This window comes from Hyla sarda, chromosome 5 (genome assembly GCF_029499605.1).
Source record: "Hyla sarda isolate aHylSar1 chromosome 5, aHylSar1.hap1, whole genome shotgun sequence".
In the NCBI taxonomy this organism is placed as follows: domain Eukaryota; kingdom Metazoa; phylum Chordata; class Amphibia; order Anura; family Hylidae; genus Hyla; species Hyla sarda.
This window is the reverse complement of record NC_079193.1, coordinates 142,283,653-142,300,777: the sequence shown is the minus strand read 5'-3', so window position 1 is coordinate 142,300,777 and position 17,125 is coordinate 142,283,653. Positions and strand designations below refer to the sequence as shown.

Sequence of the window (17,125 nt, the reverse complement as noted above, 5' to 3'; positions counted from 1 at the left end):
TCCCTGGGGTCCCCAGCGGCGGGATTCTTGTGATTAGGCCTCTTAGCCCCTATAAGCAGCGGAGAAATCTGTCAGTTACCTGCACTCTCCTGTTGGTACAGACAGGTAGTGCAAGTGACACTGATGACAACCATACTTACCTAATCCTGGGTGCCTGCTATCCTGTCTTCATATGTTTTATTCTGGGGCAGATTTGAAGCATGGGCAGAGCTTCACGACATCACCGCTGCTGACAGCGATCCATCCCAATCCCCTGGCACCAACATTACAGTAGCCTGAATTTTGTAAGCTGAGTAAAGCAGGTATACCATCACAACAGATTATCCCCTTCTATGGAAAGAACACAAGCACTTGGAGCCCCCCACCCCAACCTGTCTCCAACTCGTGCAAGTATTTCTAGTAACAAAATTATATTAGGAAATCAGTATATTGTGAAAGATTAATCCACAATGGATGCAAGTTTATTAGCTTTTATTGAATGCTGTTTCACATTTGTGAATTCGGTGCTATTTACATACGTGTTTTCAATTTCATATAAGTGTAACTTTTTAGTACATTATTATTATAAGCATAACATTTTATATCTTTACTGTGCCCTTTAATCATATTCCTATGCTCTTTCCCCCTTTGCTGTGCATTATAAACCATAAGGTTAGAAAACAATTTGTGGACTAGTAGGTAGGACTCCCTTATTGGAGTAAAAAAGGTTTCATGCAAAACTCATTCACACAAATACATTAATAAATATATTAAATACACATAATAAGCAGTTGTGCTACTTCTTTGTGCCATTTTTCCTTATCTTGTGACCTGTGAGGATAAAAAGGGGAGATATTTAAAAGGTGTGATAGAGAATAATATATATATATATATATATATATATATATATATATATATATATATATATATATATATATATATATATATATATATATATATATATATATAGTATTCTTGCACTTTTAAAGAGAGGCACATTGGATATCTTTCTTGAAAGCAAATATATAATATTGTACAGTTTAATATGAATCAATTGGAGCCTAAATGTTAAGCATTTCCTCGTGCTAGCTTGAAGAAAAAAAAAAAAAAAAGGGGGGGGGGGGAGGGGGTTTCTGGTAGCTTTCAAAGGTTCTGAACAGGGGGGGGGGGAAGAATACTTTGACTCCCCTACCAAATTCACCCACCTGTGTCCCCCATTAAATATTAAACTACTCGCCTCAGCAAGTAATTAGCATCTTCGGAAGATTTCTTCACACACTTCAGCTAAATTATTTCTAATTACAGATCTGTTTCTACCCATTTGAAGTTCTTAAATGAACCTTAAAAAAAAATATTTTAAATAAAGTGTATACCTCTGTACAAAAATGATCTGGGTATCTCCCACGTTTCTATTTCTTCTGTATCAGTTCTATTTTGTTTTCTTTTAGAAGACTTGAGCGTTCCCTTCTTTTTTGGAGGCTTGTCTATAGGAGGGAGAGGAGGAAGAAAAAAAAAAAAAAAAAAGTCATGCTCACTAAATTATATTATAACAAAACTGTTCTAAATCACTGTTGGGATGTGTAATTGCCATTTTCTGCAATCTGTTTAATGACAGTACTACTACAGTGTATACAGGCAACTCCACAGGATAACTTATCTAAATTTGTGTAGATCATACAGTAAAGATTGTATTTCAGTTTTAACAAGCAACATTAGCTAATATTTATACTGATTGCTTGAGGGAGATTACATTGAGGGATTAAGTCATTTTTCACTGCATGGCTGGATAAACTACTATTTTCCAATTGAACCCTGGGGATGGGGAGTTAGTATTTTTAGGGTCAGTTCACACCTGTGTATTTTTGCTGCAGATCTGCCTTAAAGTCTATAGGCAGCAAAATACGCATGTGTGAACGAACCCTTAGGTTTTTTGCTTTACCTACGTAATTTGGACCTTGGGTCAGGAGCGTGCAAAAAATAAAAATAAAAAGGGACAAGGGACCAATGAGGTGCTGTTTATAACAAATTAGCTCGTTTTCCATTGCTAGATAACCCCTTTTAAAAAAAAAAAAAAAAAAAAAAAAAAACACTTTATTTCTAGTGGGAGTAACAAATATAGCACTATATAAAAAAATAAATTCTTCTAGTACAAGCATTTACTAAAATAGACATAGCAAGAGAGTTTATAGGTCATCTTAAAGCCAGTGCCACATGAATATAGAAACATCTTTGTTAGTATTGAGCTTGTAGTTCTGAGCGATGCTGGGCTAATGACTCGCCCATCATCATAGGAATCTTTAAGGCTGGGTTCACACCACGTTTTTCAGATACGGTTACCGTATACGGTTTTCCGCTAAAAACGTATGGCTAAAACCGTATGCAACCATATGACTCCAGATTAAAATGTATACGGTTTTCCCCATATACGGTTCCAAAAACGTATGTACGGTTCTATCCGTTTTTGCCATTTTGTTGGAATTAGTTTTCCAGCAAATTAATAAAGTTACTATTGTTCTATTGAAATACCATAGGATGTGGGAGTGGGATGTCTGGGAGGAATTCTAGAAAGATCTGCGCATGTGTCAACTCCAAAAAACCGTGTGCAACTGTATTCTGAAATTCTGTGTACGGTTCTCATAGACAACAATGTTTAAAGAACCGCATACGGTTTTCCAACCGGAGACAAAAACTGTAGAAAAATCAGCAAAACTGTATCTGAGGCAAAACTGATGCAACCGTACACAACATTTGGAATATGGTTTACAATGCATTCTCTATGCATACAGTCGTATACTTTTTTTGCGGAAAACCATATACAGTTACCGTATTTGAAAAACGTGCTGTGAACCCAGCCTTACACAGCCAAGATTGCAACCTTAAAGGGGCACTCTGCCCTTAGACATCTTGTGCCTTATTTAAAAGACTAGGGCATAAGAAGTCTGCTTACGTGGTGGTCCAGCCAATGTGATCTCTGGGCCGGCATCATGGCATTCTGATCACAGAATCTTGGGGGCTTCTGTGTTTATGACATCACCCCCCCCCCCCCCCTCTACTCATGTCTATGAATGGACATCACGCCCACACCCATACACCTGAATGGAGGGAGCATGACAGCTGTGGTCACCGTTCGCAGACGATTTCCGGGTTCCATGCCAAAAAAAGCGGTGGTGGTGGGGTGCGGTGTCCAAAAGGAGATGGGATAAGATGTCTAGGGGTGGAGTACCACTTTAAGCCATTGCCAAAACAGGACAATTGTGAAAACACACATTCTTCGGGTACGTGCATACATACAGGATCTGCTGCAAATTTTGTGCAGCTGAATCTTGCTACCCATTAACTTCAATGGGTTGGAAATCAGCTGCAAAAAAAAAAAAAAAATGAAATAAAAAATAAAATATGCAGGAGATCCTGTACTTTGAAACGTACCCTTAGGTGGTTGCCTTGGAAAATACTATTGAGAGGTGTTGTCTATTGGCAGACTTGGCAGGCCTGGCCACAATGCAGTGAACAAAGTCAATTTCTTTTGGGCCCCATTTACTGTTCGAGTGCCATGGCTGCACAAGTCAAGAATTCAAGGCATTTTGGGGCTAGGTCAACCAATTGTATTGTCATTCACAACAAATTCAGTATTTTACCTTGCTCTTTGACTTTGGCTGGATCTTGCAGATAATATGTAGGTTCTGAGAGTTTTGGCTTAGCACCTCGTCCAACCCAGTACTCTTCAACAGTTGTCCCAGAGGTTTTCTTTTGAGATTTTCCTAAATTGAAGCAGAAAGAAAAATAAATTGGAACCCTAGAAATGATATCACCAACATTTAGAGAGGTCTAACTTCGTACCATAAAAACACTGCCAATTTACTACCACTGCAGAGAATGAGGTTGTTACACAGACTATATATATGCTGCAGACTAAGTCGATATAAACAGCTAATCATATTTAAAGAAATTGGCAGTAATACCCAGCATATAAAGAGTGTCTGACCATACCATAAAAGTGAGCCAACCACTTTAAAAGGGTACTCCTGTGGAATTTTTTTTTTTTAAATCAACTGGTGCCTGAAAGTTACAGATTTGTAAACTACTTCTATAAAAAAAAAAAAAAAAAAAAAATCTTAATCCTTCCAGTACTTTTTATGGGCTGTATACTACAGAGGAAAATGTTTTTTGGATTTCTCTTATGTCACGACCAAAGGTGCTCTCTGCTGACCTCTGCCGTCCATTTTAGGAACTGTCCAGAGAATCATATGTTTGCTATGGGGATTTTCTCCTGCTCTGGACAGTTCCTAAAAATGGACAGCAGAGAGCACCATGATTGTGACATAAGAAAATTCCCAAAAAAGAAAAAAAATTTCCTCCGTAGTATACAGCCCATAAAAAGTACTGGAAGGATTAACTTTTTTTTTAATAGAAGTAATTTACAAATCTAACTTTCTAGCACCAGTTTGGGGGAAGGTTTCCACGGGAGTACCCCTTTAATGCTGCCTGAACCACATGTCATCAAATTGGCCCCCCAGAGTTTTTTGCCTGCTTCCACTAGCCTGGATTAAAAGATCTTTCCTTCTACCTACACAGGAAGTGCTCAATTAAGGCCGATGCATCTGCGAGGGACTGCTCAGATGACTCACTGTTCGGGCAAGATTAAGGAATGACAGGTTGCCTTTGTGGCTACTTTCACAGCCATAATAAAATAAAAAAATGTTTCTCTATTACAATCATATCCAAAGTCTCTACAAGCTGCCCTATTTTAGCTCATGAAAGAAGGTTCACGCCGTTGGTACTGCATCTTTAACCTCCATGTGCTATAAACAGTCATTTTCTACCTACCATCTAAAAGTATACCACATGTACAGCTAAAATTCAGATCGTTCACATGCCTGCAAAATTTAGGAAGTTAGAAAAAAAAACATTAAGTCTAACGTTCTTGGACTTGCATTGTGGAAATGATCTTGCAGAACTTTGGAACTTTTTCAGCTTGTATCAAGCTACAGTGCAGTCAAACGATGAAAATTTTTCAATATACGTATATGGATTTTTCCGATTGGCAGCCTTTTTTTGAAAGTGAGCAGTAATTGGGGGAAGACGAAATGCAGAGACTCTTCATTAATGAACTTACCACCCAATGGCTTTTGCAGAGGCTTCTTCTGTTCAGTCACCTCTTTGTATCCTCCTTTAGGTTTTTCATAGGTAACATAATCACTCTGTTTTAGTTGGTGCATCTGCCCCAAAGCCTCACTTGTTCCTTTTTTCTTTACCCTTAGCTTCTCTTTGACAGGAAATCCAACAAGCTGGGCTGGAAATACACCTTTTGGAGGCTTCCACAAAATTCTTTTCTGAGCAATCTGCTTGAAGTAGTTCCCTTTACTGAGCTCCAGTCGCTCGTGTGGTAAGCTTTCATGAAAAAAGTATTCATCATCACTCTGATCATCGTCATTATCATGCAAATTCTCCTCCTCCAATACCCAATATTCCTCAGAATCCTCAGGTTCAGACAAGGATTGACTCTTCCTTGGTTTCTTCTTTACGGAATATAATTTTCTTTTGCTCAAGTCTCTTACAGGCACACCAATTTTGCGGTGTCTGCTTGAAACATCTCTAACCTTTAATCCAGAAGAGCCATAGCTCTTCTCATATTGACTGCTGGCATGCTTCAGTGGCACATCATCCTCTTTTAGAGAGCCACTGCTTTGAATTTTCTCCCTTTCAGTACTCTCTGCATGTTTTCGGAAAGCATACAAACCTTTTCTAAGCATATAATCCGGGACAAAATAAACTGAGGCACTATCCATGGACGACCCTTCATCCTTGGATGAAAGCTCCTCGGAAGTTATGCTTAATATACTTGGTCGCTTTTGTTTTCTCTGAGACATATACAAGTCATAATCATAGTTTGTTTCTACATTATCGAAACAAGCCAGCCATGTTGGTGAAGGAATAAACTTCTGTAGTGAGTCTTCAGCCCATACACTGGAGTTTGCTACCTTAACCTCACCATTACATACAGACTGGTTTGAAACTAGTTTCTCAGGACATCTATGTGGACCAATTAACTGTTCTTCATTGTCCGTATCATTTCCTCCTGAGTCTTCTTGGTCATCAGCTTGCTGGACATCATAAGTCGGATGGACCAATTCCACATGTTCCACTAAAACGGACTTCGGTTCAACCTCCAGAGAGGTCTTTACTTTCATATTCTGTTTGCCTTGCTTACTCAACTCCCTTGACTGTGTAAGAAGGGTCTGAGTTTCTGATTCTTGCACACCATCTAGACTTAAGAGTTTAGGAGATGGAGATTGCTTATTCTCCTCTTTGTTTGAGAAAGACACACTCTGTACTGCAATCTCTTCTCCTTCTGCTTGAGGGCCATATAGTACACCCTCACAAAATAGATCACGCTGTACTACATTTTCTGGTATGTCTTTAACAACTGCCACATCATATATTGGAATGGTTTCTTTATAAGACTTCCACATCTGTATGGCAGCAGGGGAACCACTTCCATACTCTATTCTTACCTCCTCTTTCTCATATGCATAACTTCCCGGAGGCATGTTGCGGTACTGTGATTGACTGCAAGAATTTTTGTGAAAGTCCCTTTCTGGCATTACAGGAGCTGGCAAGATTGTCATTTCAACATTCTCCAAGTTATTTTCATTCTCTGTGCTAATACCAGAGGAATGGGATACCAAGTTTACCACATCAGTGTCTTTACTGTCTGTACCCAAGTGCTTTTTGGTTGCATATTCTGGCTGTTTTGGGTCTGTTTGAGTTTCTTTAGTTTCTGTTCTTCTTCCTGGACTGCTGTAATGCCTAAATCGTGTGGCATGGTAAAACATAGGGGAGGGTGGATGCGGATTAAAATGAGGTCTTCTACTCATTCTGACATTCATTTGTTGCTGGGGAACATAAAACCCAGGGTACTCATGAAGTGCAACAGAGTAGTAGGGGAAATAAGGATTCCCTCCTCTGTAACCTGAAAGGAAGAAAAAAAAAAAAAGATTATGTAGTGCAAAGTTGGGTGACATGAAGTTTGCACAAATAACATTATTCACCATTATAGGCCTAAAGACACCCCCCCCCAAATCCTGTTCTAACCCATTTCTGGTCCCTCACTGCCTAGTATCTAAAAACGGGAGAGATCAAAACCTGTGCACAGAGTCCTTTTTAAAAATAAAAGCAGCAATCTGATTTGTTGCTGTGGGCAAAATTATGAACTTTCCCTCTGCACATTTATTTTTTATTTTTTTTTAAATAAACATCCCAAGATTTGTAGTGAAAAGTTGTTTCAGACTTTCACTATTTACAATGGTGATTCACAAGGTGGAAAAGCTTTCTGACCAGCTTTTTCTTGGTGGAAATTTCCAGCCATGTATTCACAGAATTTTCTGTGAATTCAATAGTAAATAGGTCAGGTTGTGAGAACATGCCCCTTTTCTGTCCAGCCAAAGCCCTTTTTGAGTTTGTCGGTTTACTTTGGCGCTATATGACAAATAATCTGGTGCAGACAGTTTGTGATGCTATGCACCAAATTGTGGGGCATTACCAGATAAAAGCAGGTTGTGTTTACAATAGTATGTCAGGGCTAATATGTCACTGCTGTAGCCAGTTACTGGCATCAGCTAGCGATTGTCTGACAACCCCTTTAAGACAATCGTGATGTTATAGAGACATCTGCCACAGGTCTACCTCACATTCATCAGCTTAGCATTTTGGATTAGGTGGTGTCCTTGTTGACATTGTAAAATGCTTTACTACCCCCTAAAAGAATTTTATCACAAAGGGCTTACTTGGTCCAGGGATGCAGTATGGATTGTACAGTTGGCTTAAATACCAAGGATTTGGGAAAGGTAGTTGTGCTGTTGGCTGTGCATAAAAGAAGGGTCTCTGTTGGGATGTAGAATACTGCCCATTTTCCGGAGGAGGTGCTGCAGCGTTCATTTTTCTAAAAAAAAATATATATAAAAAAAATTTACACAAAAGCAACAGTTATATGGTACAATAAGAGTTCATATATCATTTCTCACAGAAGACATTAAAGAGTACCTATCAACTAAACCATCCCTAATCTCCCCCCACCATCTGTCCCTGACTCACTGAAACTATCCCTGCATTTATTTCCTGTTAAAACAGCAGCTAAATACATTTTCTTCTGGTATCCCTGTTGCTGGCCGTGTGAATGAGGAAAGGGGTGTGGCCCCCACAGGCGCTACATCATCTGAGGCCTGCCTGGGCTCACTTCCACCCTTCCTCTTAATTTATGTGCAATATAATGTAACTTACTTGCAGAGCTATACAAGACCTTGATCAGGCTAGGGGGAAGGCAGACCTGAACCTTCTATTACTGAAGAGCAGCACTGCACTGACATTTGTCCAGCGTATGTCGGCTCTCCTTAGGAGGCAGAGCCTGATGACAGGCAGGGAGCAGCCCTGTGCTCGTCACATGTCCTGGCTGCAACCTGAGATTTCGGACTCATGCTAGCCCAGCACGAGTCCGAAATCTATAAGACTAGCGGCCGGTTCATGTAGAGAGACACCTAGTGGTGTTTTTTTTTCTAACTGAAATTACACAAGGAAATACATTTTCTTTAATAACATACAGGATTAGATACATTCCTGGAACAAAACAACATTAATGCTTAAGAAATATAAAATCCCATCCCTTCCCCAATATCGCGCCACACCCCTACCCTTCAATTCCCTGGTTGAACTTGATGGACATATGTCTTTTTTCGACCGTACTAACTATGTAACTATACAATTAAGAAAGTTGTTAGGAATACATTAGTGTATAATAGAAAAACTTTTTTGATGACAGGTACTCTTTAAGAAGGCCCTAAAGCAAATACTTTTGGATTCAGCAACACAGCAAGCATCAGTGAATTAACACTTAGGCCATGTTCTCGCAAGGTTTAAAGGGCTACTCTGCCCCTTGTCATCTTATCCCCTATCCAAAGGATATTGTATAAGTGTCTGACCATGGGGGGTCCAACCACTGCAACCCCCCAATCTCCTGCCCAGCACCTTGGCTCTCCACATGCATGAATCAGTGTCACCACAGCATGGAGCGATGGTCGACTTGTCAGCGCCATGAATCTAACACATGTGGTAGTTGACACTGCATGGAGAGGTTGTTTCTTAGTGCATGAGGAGAGAGAGGGACCCGGGTGTTCGAACCCCCGCCCCAGACTACCCCTTTAACCTCTTTTGAAAAACAAAACAAAAAAAAAAAAAAATAAATAAGAGTTTCATTGCAGCCATGGCTTTCAAGCCTTTCTAAATGCTGGAATGAGGAAAAGTAGTGACAGGATTAAGACACTGGGCACTTGAGGTGATCAGTGTTCTGCTCACAAGAAAAAGGCCAAAAAGTTAAAGTCTGTGAATGTGCTCTCAACTGCTAAAGGTCATTGTGATTAACTACAGTATGTGAAACTATATAACAGATTCCATTTATGGGACTGACACTAAGACCAGCCCTGTTCATGTACCCAATTAGGGCAAGTGGGGTTAAAGTGATGTCTCCTGAGTGAAGAGCTGATGTAGGAAACTGTTGCATCCCAATCCTGACACCTCCAGCAACCCTGACCACAGCTGACCATTTCAGGGGCCACATTCTGGCAAGACAATCCCTTCGTTACTTTATACCCACAGCCATAATACTTTTTGAAGTTAACTGCTGGATTGTAGTGACTAAAGAAGCATCAAGGATTACCATATTGTTGAGGAAAAGCACAGTTTACTTTTAAGCTTCAAGTGATAGCTATAAAAGATAAAGGGGTACTCCACCTCTATACATCTTATTCCCTATCCAAAAGGATAAGATGTCTGATCGCAGGGGGTCCAGCTGCTGGGAATCTCTGGGCCAGCACTGCAGCATTCCAAACACAGAAGCTTGGCCTTCTGTGTTTGTTACCTCACACCCCCTTCATTCATGTCTATGGGCAGGAGAATGACGACTATTCTTTGGATAGGTAATAAGATTTATTGGGGCAGAGTACCCCTTTAAACCCCCTTCAAGGTTCTAAGCAATAGGGAGCTCAGTAGGCCTTAGGATACATTCATACAGGCAGCAGACACTCTCTCTCCCCCCCCCCCCCCCCCCCTACAAAAAGGCACAACCCCACTTATAAAAGTGCCTGTGCAGGGAAATTATTGGATGCTGTTTAAACACCAAATTTATCAGTTTGGCGCACATCCTTTAAAATCAAAACACAAGAACACCAGCAAACAAGAGGGGCATACCTGAACCACTTTTGATAAACAAACCCCATTGATTATTAAATAATTTAAAATTACCAGTGCAGTTTTTTCTTATCACATTAAATTATTCTTAGTAAACACATAATCACAAACAAATCGATTTTGTTTAACACCTCAATGTTGAGCACTATACACAAGCAGCTACAACTGGAGACCTTACCTGGCTACACTCAAAAGCACAACTAACTTTCCACCACTCCCCCTACACCTGGGACACATTTATACATTGTCTTAGCTGAAGACCTGAAGGCCAATTAGTTGACAGATGAAGATAATGGAGCTGAACTTCTGGCTGATCAGGAGAAAGAAATGGTTTGGTTCATAAATAATGGATCTGGGGATGGTAAATACCTGCAGAAGAGAATTGTTGGCAGATCTGTAAGGCCGGGTTCGCACTTGCAAACTTTTCCGTCCAGAGCCTCCGAGCATGGGCATGGCCAACTAAATCTAGTAGGACCACGCAGATGTTTCCATCCTGATAGACAGCAATGTCTGCGAAGCAGATTCTGCCAGAGTTTTTTTTCATCTGAATTTTGTGCCAGAAATTCTGACCAGACAATTTCGCAGTGTGAATGGGTTCATGGAAAAAAAAACATTCACCTGCATGTTAAGCTTCATGCAGCGGAATTTCCGGTTGGAATTTTCACAGTGTGAACCCGGCCTAAGGCTAGGTTTCCACTTGGTTTTTTTCTGGCAGTTTTTGGAATACTGCCACTGCAGTTTTTGAGCCAAAGTCAGAAGTGGATCCATAAGGGAGGAGAAGTATAAGTCCTTCCTTTATATGTTCTATTCCTTTTGAATACACTTCTGGCTTTGGCTCAAAAACTGCAGTGGCAGTATTCCAAAAACTGCCAGAAAAAAAACCAAGTGGAAACTTAGCCTAATAGTAGTCTGAGGATCCTTGATGAAATTCTGCAAGCACGTTTGCATACAGTATGCTTAATACATAATTTTGAGACAAGGTTTATACGACGTATGCTGTTAATGGGAGGGATGGACTCCTTTTGATTTCAATGGCTGATTAGAGTTACCTAGTGCCTCAGTTTGGGATGTATGTGCTATTTTAAGCTGACGCAAAAGCACAGGTGCAGGCTGGGGTTAAAATAGTGGATACGTTCAAGCATTGAAATCAATGGGGTCCATTGTTCCCGTTAACAGTATATGTTGCCATGTCGATGGCGGGATGCTGACAGATACGACTAAGGTTGGGTTCACACTACGTTTTTGCCATACTGTTTTCAATCCGTTTTTCTAAAGAAAACTGTATGGCAAAAAAACGGATGGAACAGTATGGGAAAAAGTAAACCGTATGCGTTTTTAAACAGTATACTGTTTTTAAAAGTGCATACAGTTCCGTCAGTTTTTATTTTAAAAAAACCCATACGTTTTTGAAAATGTTGTCCATTTTTAATGGGAGGGGTCTTGGGTGGGGACTTTAGGATTCAAATGCGCATGTGCAAAGTAAAAACGCATACGTTTTTCCCGTATGGAACTGTATACATGTGCGTTTCCCATTGATGTCCATGTTAAAAAAAAAACGTATGTGGTTGCAGTACCGGTTTTGACTCCGGTTTAAAAACCGTACTGCAACCGCATACGTTTTTTTAACATAGACGTCAATGGGAAACGCACATGTATACGGTTCCATACGGGAAAAACGTATACGTTTTTACTTTGCACATGCACATTTGAATCCTAAAGTCCCCACCCAGGGCCACTCTCATTAAAAATGGACAAAATTTTCAAAAACGTATAATTTTTTTTTTAATAAAAACTGACGGAACTGTATGCACTTTTAAAAACAGTATACTGTTTAAAAACGCATACGGTTTACTTTTTTCCATACTGTTCCATCCGTTTTTTTGCCATATGGTTTTCTTTAGAAAAACGGATTGAAAACAGTATGGCAAAAACGTAGTGTGGACCCAGCCTAACAAGCATTAATGCAGTATGAACCTAGCCTAAGGCAGCATACACACAGTGTTTTTTTTGCATTTATTTTTTATTTTGAAAATGCACACATGATGGAACTCTCTGCCACATGATGTTGTGAGGTCTGACTCAATAAACAAGTTCAAGGGGGGCCTGGATCTTTTTCTAGAGATTAATTATATTACAGGTTATGGATAGAGATTTGAGGATAGAACGTTGATCCAGGGATTTATTCTGATCGCCATATTGGGGTCCGGAAGATTTTTTTCTTCGGTCATAGGGCAATTGGCATCAGCCTCATGTTTTTTTTTTTTTTTTGCCTTCCTCTGGATCAACACAGTAGGGCTTTAGGTTGTACTTGATGGTCTCTTGTTTTTTTCAATGTTACAAACGATATTACTAGATCACATGCTGTCACCATGAAAATGCATGCTTTATGTTATTCCCCCTCTCCCCTCTGACTCTTTATTTGCTGAAAATAGAGCTTTAGACCCCAACAGTGAATGTTCACATGGCCAAAAATGTGCGGAATGTCCACCTGGAAAACAAGGGCGGGCATTTGGCAGATTTGAATGTTCCAACGGAAGCTAGGACTGCTCCGATATTCTCTGTCTCATAGACGGCAATTCATGTCTGAGCAGATTCTGCAGAAAGAATAGACATATCTTAGGCTATGTTCACACGGTGGAATTTCTGAGCAGAATTCTGCGGGAACATTACACTTGAAAATTCCACTGCAGCAGAGGTCCATTGATTTTAATGGGATTGTTCTGCACTTTTCAAACAGAGGAATTGCTAAGGCAGATGTTTCTCCCAGAGAAAATCCTGATTTGGGCGTCCGCACAAAAAATATTCATGTCTTTTCTTTCTGCAGATTCCGCTCAGAAATGCATTGCCGTCTATGGGAAGGTGCTTTTTTTTTGTGCTGTCCTAGTGCCCACCAGATCATTCAAATGTGCGGAATGTTTGCTGTGTTAACATGGTCTTAGGGTGCACACACACACAACAAAATCTCTGCCCAGGCGCTGCTAAAATCCATCGGCACTATGACTTGGCAGAATTCTGTTGAAAGGATGAACATGTTTATTCTTTCTGTGGCTTCCAGAATTAAAGGGCTATTCTGCCCCTAGACATCTTATCCTATATTCAAAGGATAGGGGATAAGATTTTTCACTGCAGGAGTCCCGCCGCTGGGACCCCCGCGATCTCATGCACGCCACCCCGGCATTCCATAGTGTAAATGGGCCCTTAGGCCATATTCACACATAGTATTTTGGTCAGGATTTTGCTCAGTATTTTTAACCAAAACCAGGAGTGGAACCAACTGAAAAAGCTGCAAATCTTTACATGATAGTTTTTCTCTGTGTCATTTCCACTTAGATTTGGTTAAAAATACTGAGCAAAGTCCTGACCAAAATACTATGTGTGAACATGGCCTAAGGCTATGAACAGACACAACTTTTGCTTGGAATTTTTTTGGCCTGAAAATTCCAAAATAGTGTCTATTAGAAAAGTTTTTATTTTTTATTTGGCCTTTTATCTCGTGCAGTTTTCTAATTACAAGTCATGCAGCGTTTTTTTCTGGTGGAAAAAAAACCCGCTAACATACATGCACACGTTTTTTCTGGTGTTTTTATTTATTTATTTTTATCCATAGAAATCTATGTGAGGCCCAATGCCACAATTTATTGAAAAAAAGCACAATAACCAGAGCATGTTGTGATTTTGAAAACTGCCACTTAGTTTGAAATGCCAAAAAATATGCCATGTGGGTAAAGCATTTCATATTTCTGTTTTGACTCAAAGCTAACAGAATTGTTGGCCAAAAAATGCCATACAGTAAGATTTTTCGGGGCATTTTCATGCAAAAACACTGTGGGGGAGATTTATCAATACCTGTACAGAGGAAAAGTGGTGTGGTTGCCCATAGCAACCAGATTGCTTCTTTCATTTGTCTGAAGCAATCCAATTGGTTGCTATTGGCAACTGCTCTACATTTCATCTGCACAGGTTTTGGTAAATCTCCCCGTGTCTGTTTTAACCTTATGGCTTCCTTCAGACACACTTTTCGCACAACACAAAACAACTGCCCCTTTATGTGGGATCTTAGGTTTCTACTTGTTTTTTTACCTGACCTAAAAAAAATTAGATTTTTTTTCCTTTGGTGTTTTTTTTTTTTTTGGCTCTAAAAAACTGAATTTTGAGAGTGTGAGATGAGGGGCGTTTTTTGTGTGTAGTTTTTGTATGATAAAAACAATTGCTCCCCATAATTGTTTCCTGTATTCAAATAAAAAATAAAAAAATTTGAAAAAAAAAAAATAGTTTCCTACAAATTCAGGCATCCCTACTGTATCAGTCCTTCTTTTTTAATGGTACCTTACAAAATTCCATAAAAAAGCTATGCTTATCCCTTGGCATCTGACCTGGCTTTAAATTGTGACATTTTGGAGGTATTTGCAACTTTTTGTATGCCTACGTGCAACATTCGCAACTGAAGGTTGCTTAGGTGAGGCTATTTGCTATTTAATGCGTGCCCAAAAACGTTGCAGAAAAAAAAAATGCTTCTATGGCCGTAGGACAAATGAGCTATTTCAAAAGTGCAGCAGCTTGTGTTTTTGAGTGCGCTGAAAATAGCGCATATGTCCTGTACGGAGTCAATGGGAGACTCTGTTAGGCCTTAGTAATCTATGGGGTCCTGTTTTCGGGGGATGATGACTGATCCCTGATCTATGGGGTCCTGTTTTCGGGGGGATGATGACTGATCCCAGATCTATGGGGTCCTGTTTTCAGGGGATGATGACTGATCCTAGATCTATGGGGTCCTGTTTTCAGGGGATGATGACTGATCCCAGATCTATGGGGTCCTGTTTTCAGGGGATGATGACTGATCCCAGATCTATGGGGTCCTGTTTTCAGGGGATGATGACTGATCCCAGATCTATGGGGTCCTGTTTTCAGGGGATGATGACTGATCCCAGATCTATGGGGTCCTGTTTTCAGGGGATGATGACTGATCCCAGATCTATGGGGTCCTGTTTTCAGGAGATGATGACTGATCCCAGATCTATGGGGTCCTGTTTTCAGGGGATGATGACTGATCCCAGATCTATGGGGTCCTGTTTTCAGGGGATGATGACGTATCCCAGATCTATGGGGTCCTGTTTTCGGGGGATGATGACTGATCCCAGATCTATGGGGTCCTGTTTTCAGGGTATGATGACTGATCCCAGATCTATGGGGTCCTGTTTTCAGGGGATGATGACTGATCCCAGATCTATGGGGTCCTGTTTTCAGGGGATGATGACTGATCCCAGATCTATGGGGTCCTGTTTTCAGGGGATGATGACTGATCCGACTAACAGGTGCACTGACTTAGTGTCTTTTTTTAAACTGTATAGCAGTGGTCTGCAAAATTACAACTTCTAATATGCCTTGACAGCCATTGGCTGAGCATTCTGGAAGGTGTAGTTTTGCAACAGCTGGAGGTTCACAATTTGGACCCCATTGCTGTATAGCAGCGTTTTCCAACAAGGGTGCCTCCAGCTGTTGCAAAACTACAACTCCCAGCATGCTGGGAGTTGTAGTTTTGCAACAGCTGGAAGGATCCTGGTTGGGAAACACTGCTGTATAGAATAGCACGGCAGACTGTTCTTTATTGTGCAATGGCTTTCTGCAATTTTTTTATTTACATGACAGCCTATGGGCAACATGTGCCACCATATTTCTGTGCAGTCTCATATGTGATGTGACAGCGCATTATACTGTATATTCCTCCAACAGGCTAGTATTATTAGGGCTAAATATGCCTTATACTATATAGAAGCATATACTGTAGTAAGAACTGTGCTGTGTATACTGCATGTCAGCTGCAGGGGGCGCCATCTCCTGCAGCCTCTAGTGACTCATCAGCCGCGTAACGAAGTCTAGAACACTCCGAGCGCGGGAGGGCAGCGAGGGCGATCACGTGCTCACGAGATGACGTCAAGAGAAGGCCTAGAGGAGGTAAAGGAACGACGCCAGGAATGTCGTGACGTCATTAGCATCGAGGCTGAGCGCTTCACTGCATAGAACATTTCAAAACACTAGATGTGACGCTCTCTAAGCCCCGCCCTTAGGATCTTCCTGGCGCCATTTTAGCGAAGGCAAAATATAAGCGCGCTTCCAGTGACAGATATTCAGGAACCACTCAGGTGGACGCAGCGTGCAGTGGAGAATATATGACGGACAACAAGACGTTACCCCACGTATAATGCTGCGTACATCAAACAGTACGCAGGGAGACGCTAACAGTACGACTCTTTATTCCTCCTAATGTCGTAGTAAGCGCTCACCAATGGTGGGGGTTCCCCTTATCAAAAATGTCCGCGCCAGCAGTGCAGCTTTATTTGAAATGAAAGCTATGACAAAAAACAATCAAGAGGCAGTGGGCGTGGCTTAGCGCGCTGCCCATCATCAATCACTGGCTGGACACGCTCTTGCGTACTTCCGAAAGCTTCTTCCCAATTTTTTTTTTTTTTAAATAAAACTTTATTCAAAATTTACACAAATTTGTCCCAAAATTGCACCACCGCCTTCCTGCATTCTCCGCCTCGGTGTTTGTCTGTTCTCTTCCTCTCTCACGCACCGCTGGTTGGTGGAAGGGGGCGGCGGTGGTCACACCCGGAAGGAAGAGGAAAGGGTTGGAGGAAAGACGCTGGATAGAGACGGAGGAGCAGCGGGGACGTATCCGGACGGCAGTGAGCGGCGCCGCCAGCACTCAGTGAGTATGAGCATCTCTGTGCCCTCTCCATCCGCCCCGGGCACCGGCTATTACACAATGGCTGCATCGGCCGCTGGGCTCCTGGCTGTGTCACACCTTGTTTCCAGGTTAGGGTGCCAGCACTACTACATAGATGGGTGGAAGGGGTCACACATTGACCTCTGTTTTTGTGCCTCTTCACAGGGATGTTGTTCCCTTCAT

At 41.0% G+C, this 17,125-nt stretch overlaps 2 protein-coding genes across 9 annotated transcripts in view; one reads left to right on the top strand and one right to left on the bottom strand.

The window, feature by feature from the left end:
• Positions 1-462: 462 nt before the first annotated feature.
• Positions 463-16,618, bottom strand: LOC130273487 (uncharacterized). Of its 8 annotated transcripts, XM_056520408.1 has the most exons (7): positions 16,022-16,101; positions 10,394-10,525; positions 7,764-7,918; positions 5,093-6,949; positions 3,615-3,737; positions 1,353-1,463; positions 463-810 (listed from the first exon to the last, which is right to left on the bottom strand). In XM_056520408.1, exons 2-7 carry the CDS (start codon positions 10,450-10,452, stop codon positions 776-778), a joined length of 2,340 nt encoding a protein of 779 aa, XP_056376383.1. In that variant the 5' UTR covers positions 10,453-10,525; positions 16,022-16,101; the 3' UTR covers positions 463-775. The 8 variants fall into 8 exon arrangements, with proteins under 8 accessions (XP_056376383.1, XP_056376388.1, XP_056376389.1 ...); XM_056520413.1 differs by lacking the exons at positions 10,394-10,525; positions 16,022-16,101 and adding an exon at positions 16,497-16,618; XM_056520414.1 differs by lacking the exons at positions 10,394-10,525; positions 16,022-16,101 and adding an exon at positions 16,454-16,560.
• Positions 16,619-16,686: 68 nt separating this feature from the next.
• KBTBD2 (kelch repeat and BTB domain containing 2) overlaps positions 16,687-17,125 on the top strand; it is a 45,437-nt gene continuing 44,998 nt past the window's right edge. The window contains exon 1 of the mRNA XM_056520417.1: positions 16,687-16,924. The gene's annotated coding sequence lies outside the window, so the exon portion shown is untranslated. The remainder of the gene's footprint in view (positions 16,925-17,125) is intronic.

Coding starts and splice junctions, on each gene's coding strand:
- LOC130273487 (XM_056520408.1), bottom strand. CDS start 10,452: ATGTGTCCCAGGTGTAGGGGGAGTGGTGGAAAGTTAGTTGTGCTTTTG. Junction 7,919..10,393: donor GTGCTTTTGAGTGTAGCCAG/GTAAGGTCTCCA, acceptor ATTTTTTTTTAG/AAAAATGAACGCTGCAGCAC. Junction 3,738..5,092: donor TCTGCAAAAGCCATTGGGTG/GTAAGTTCATTA, acceptor GCTTCAATTTAG/GAAAATCTCAAAAGAAAACC.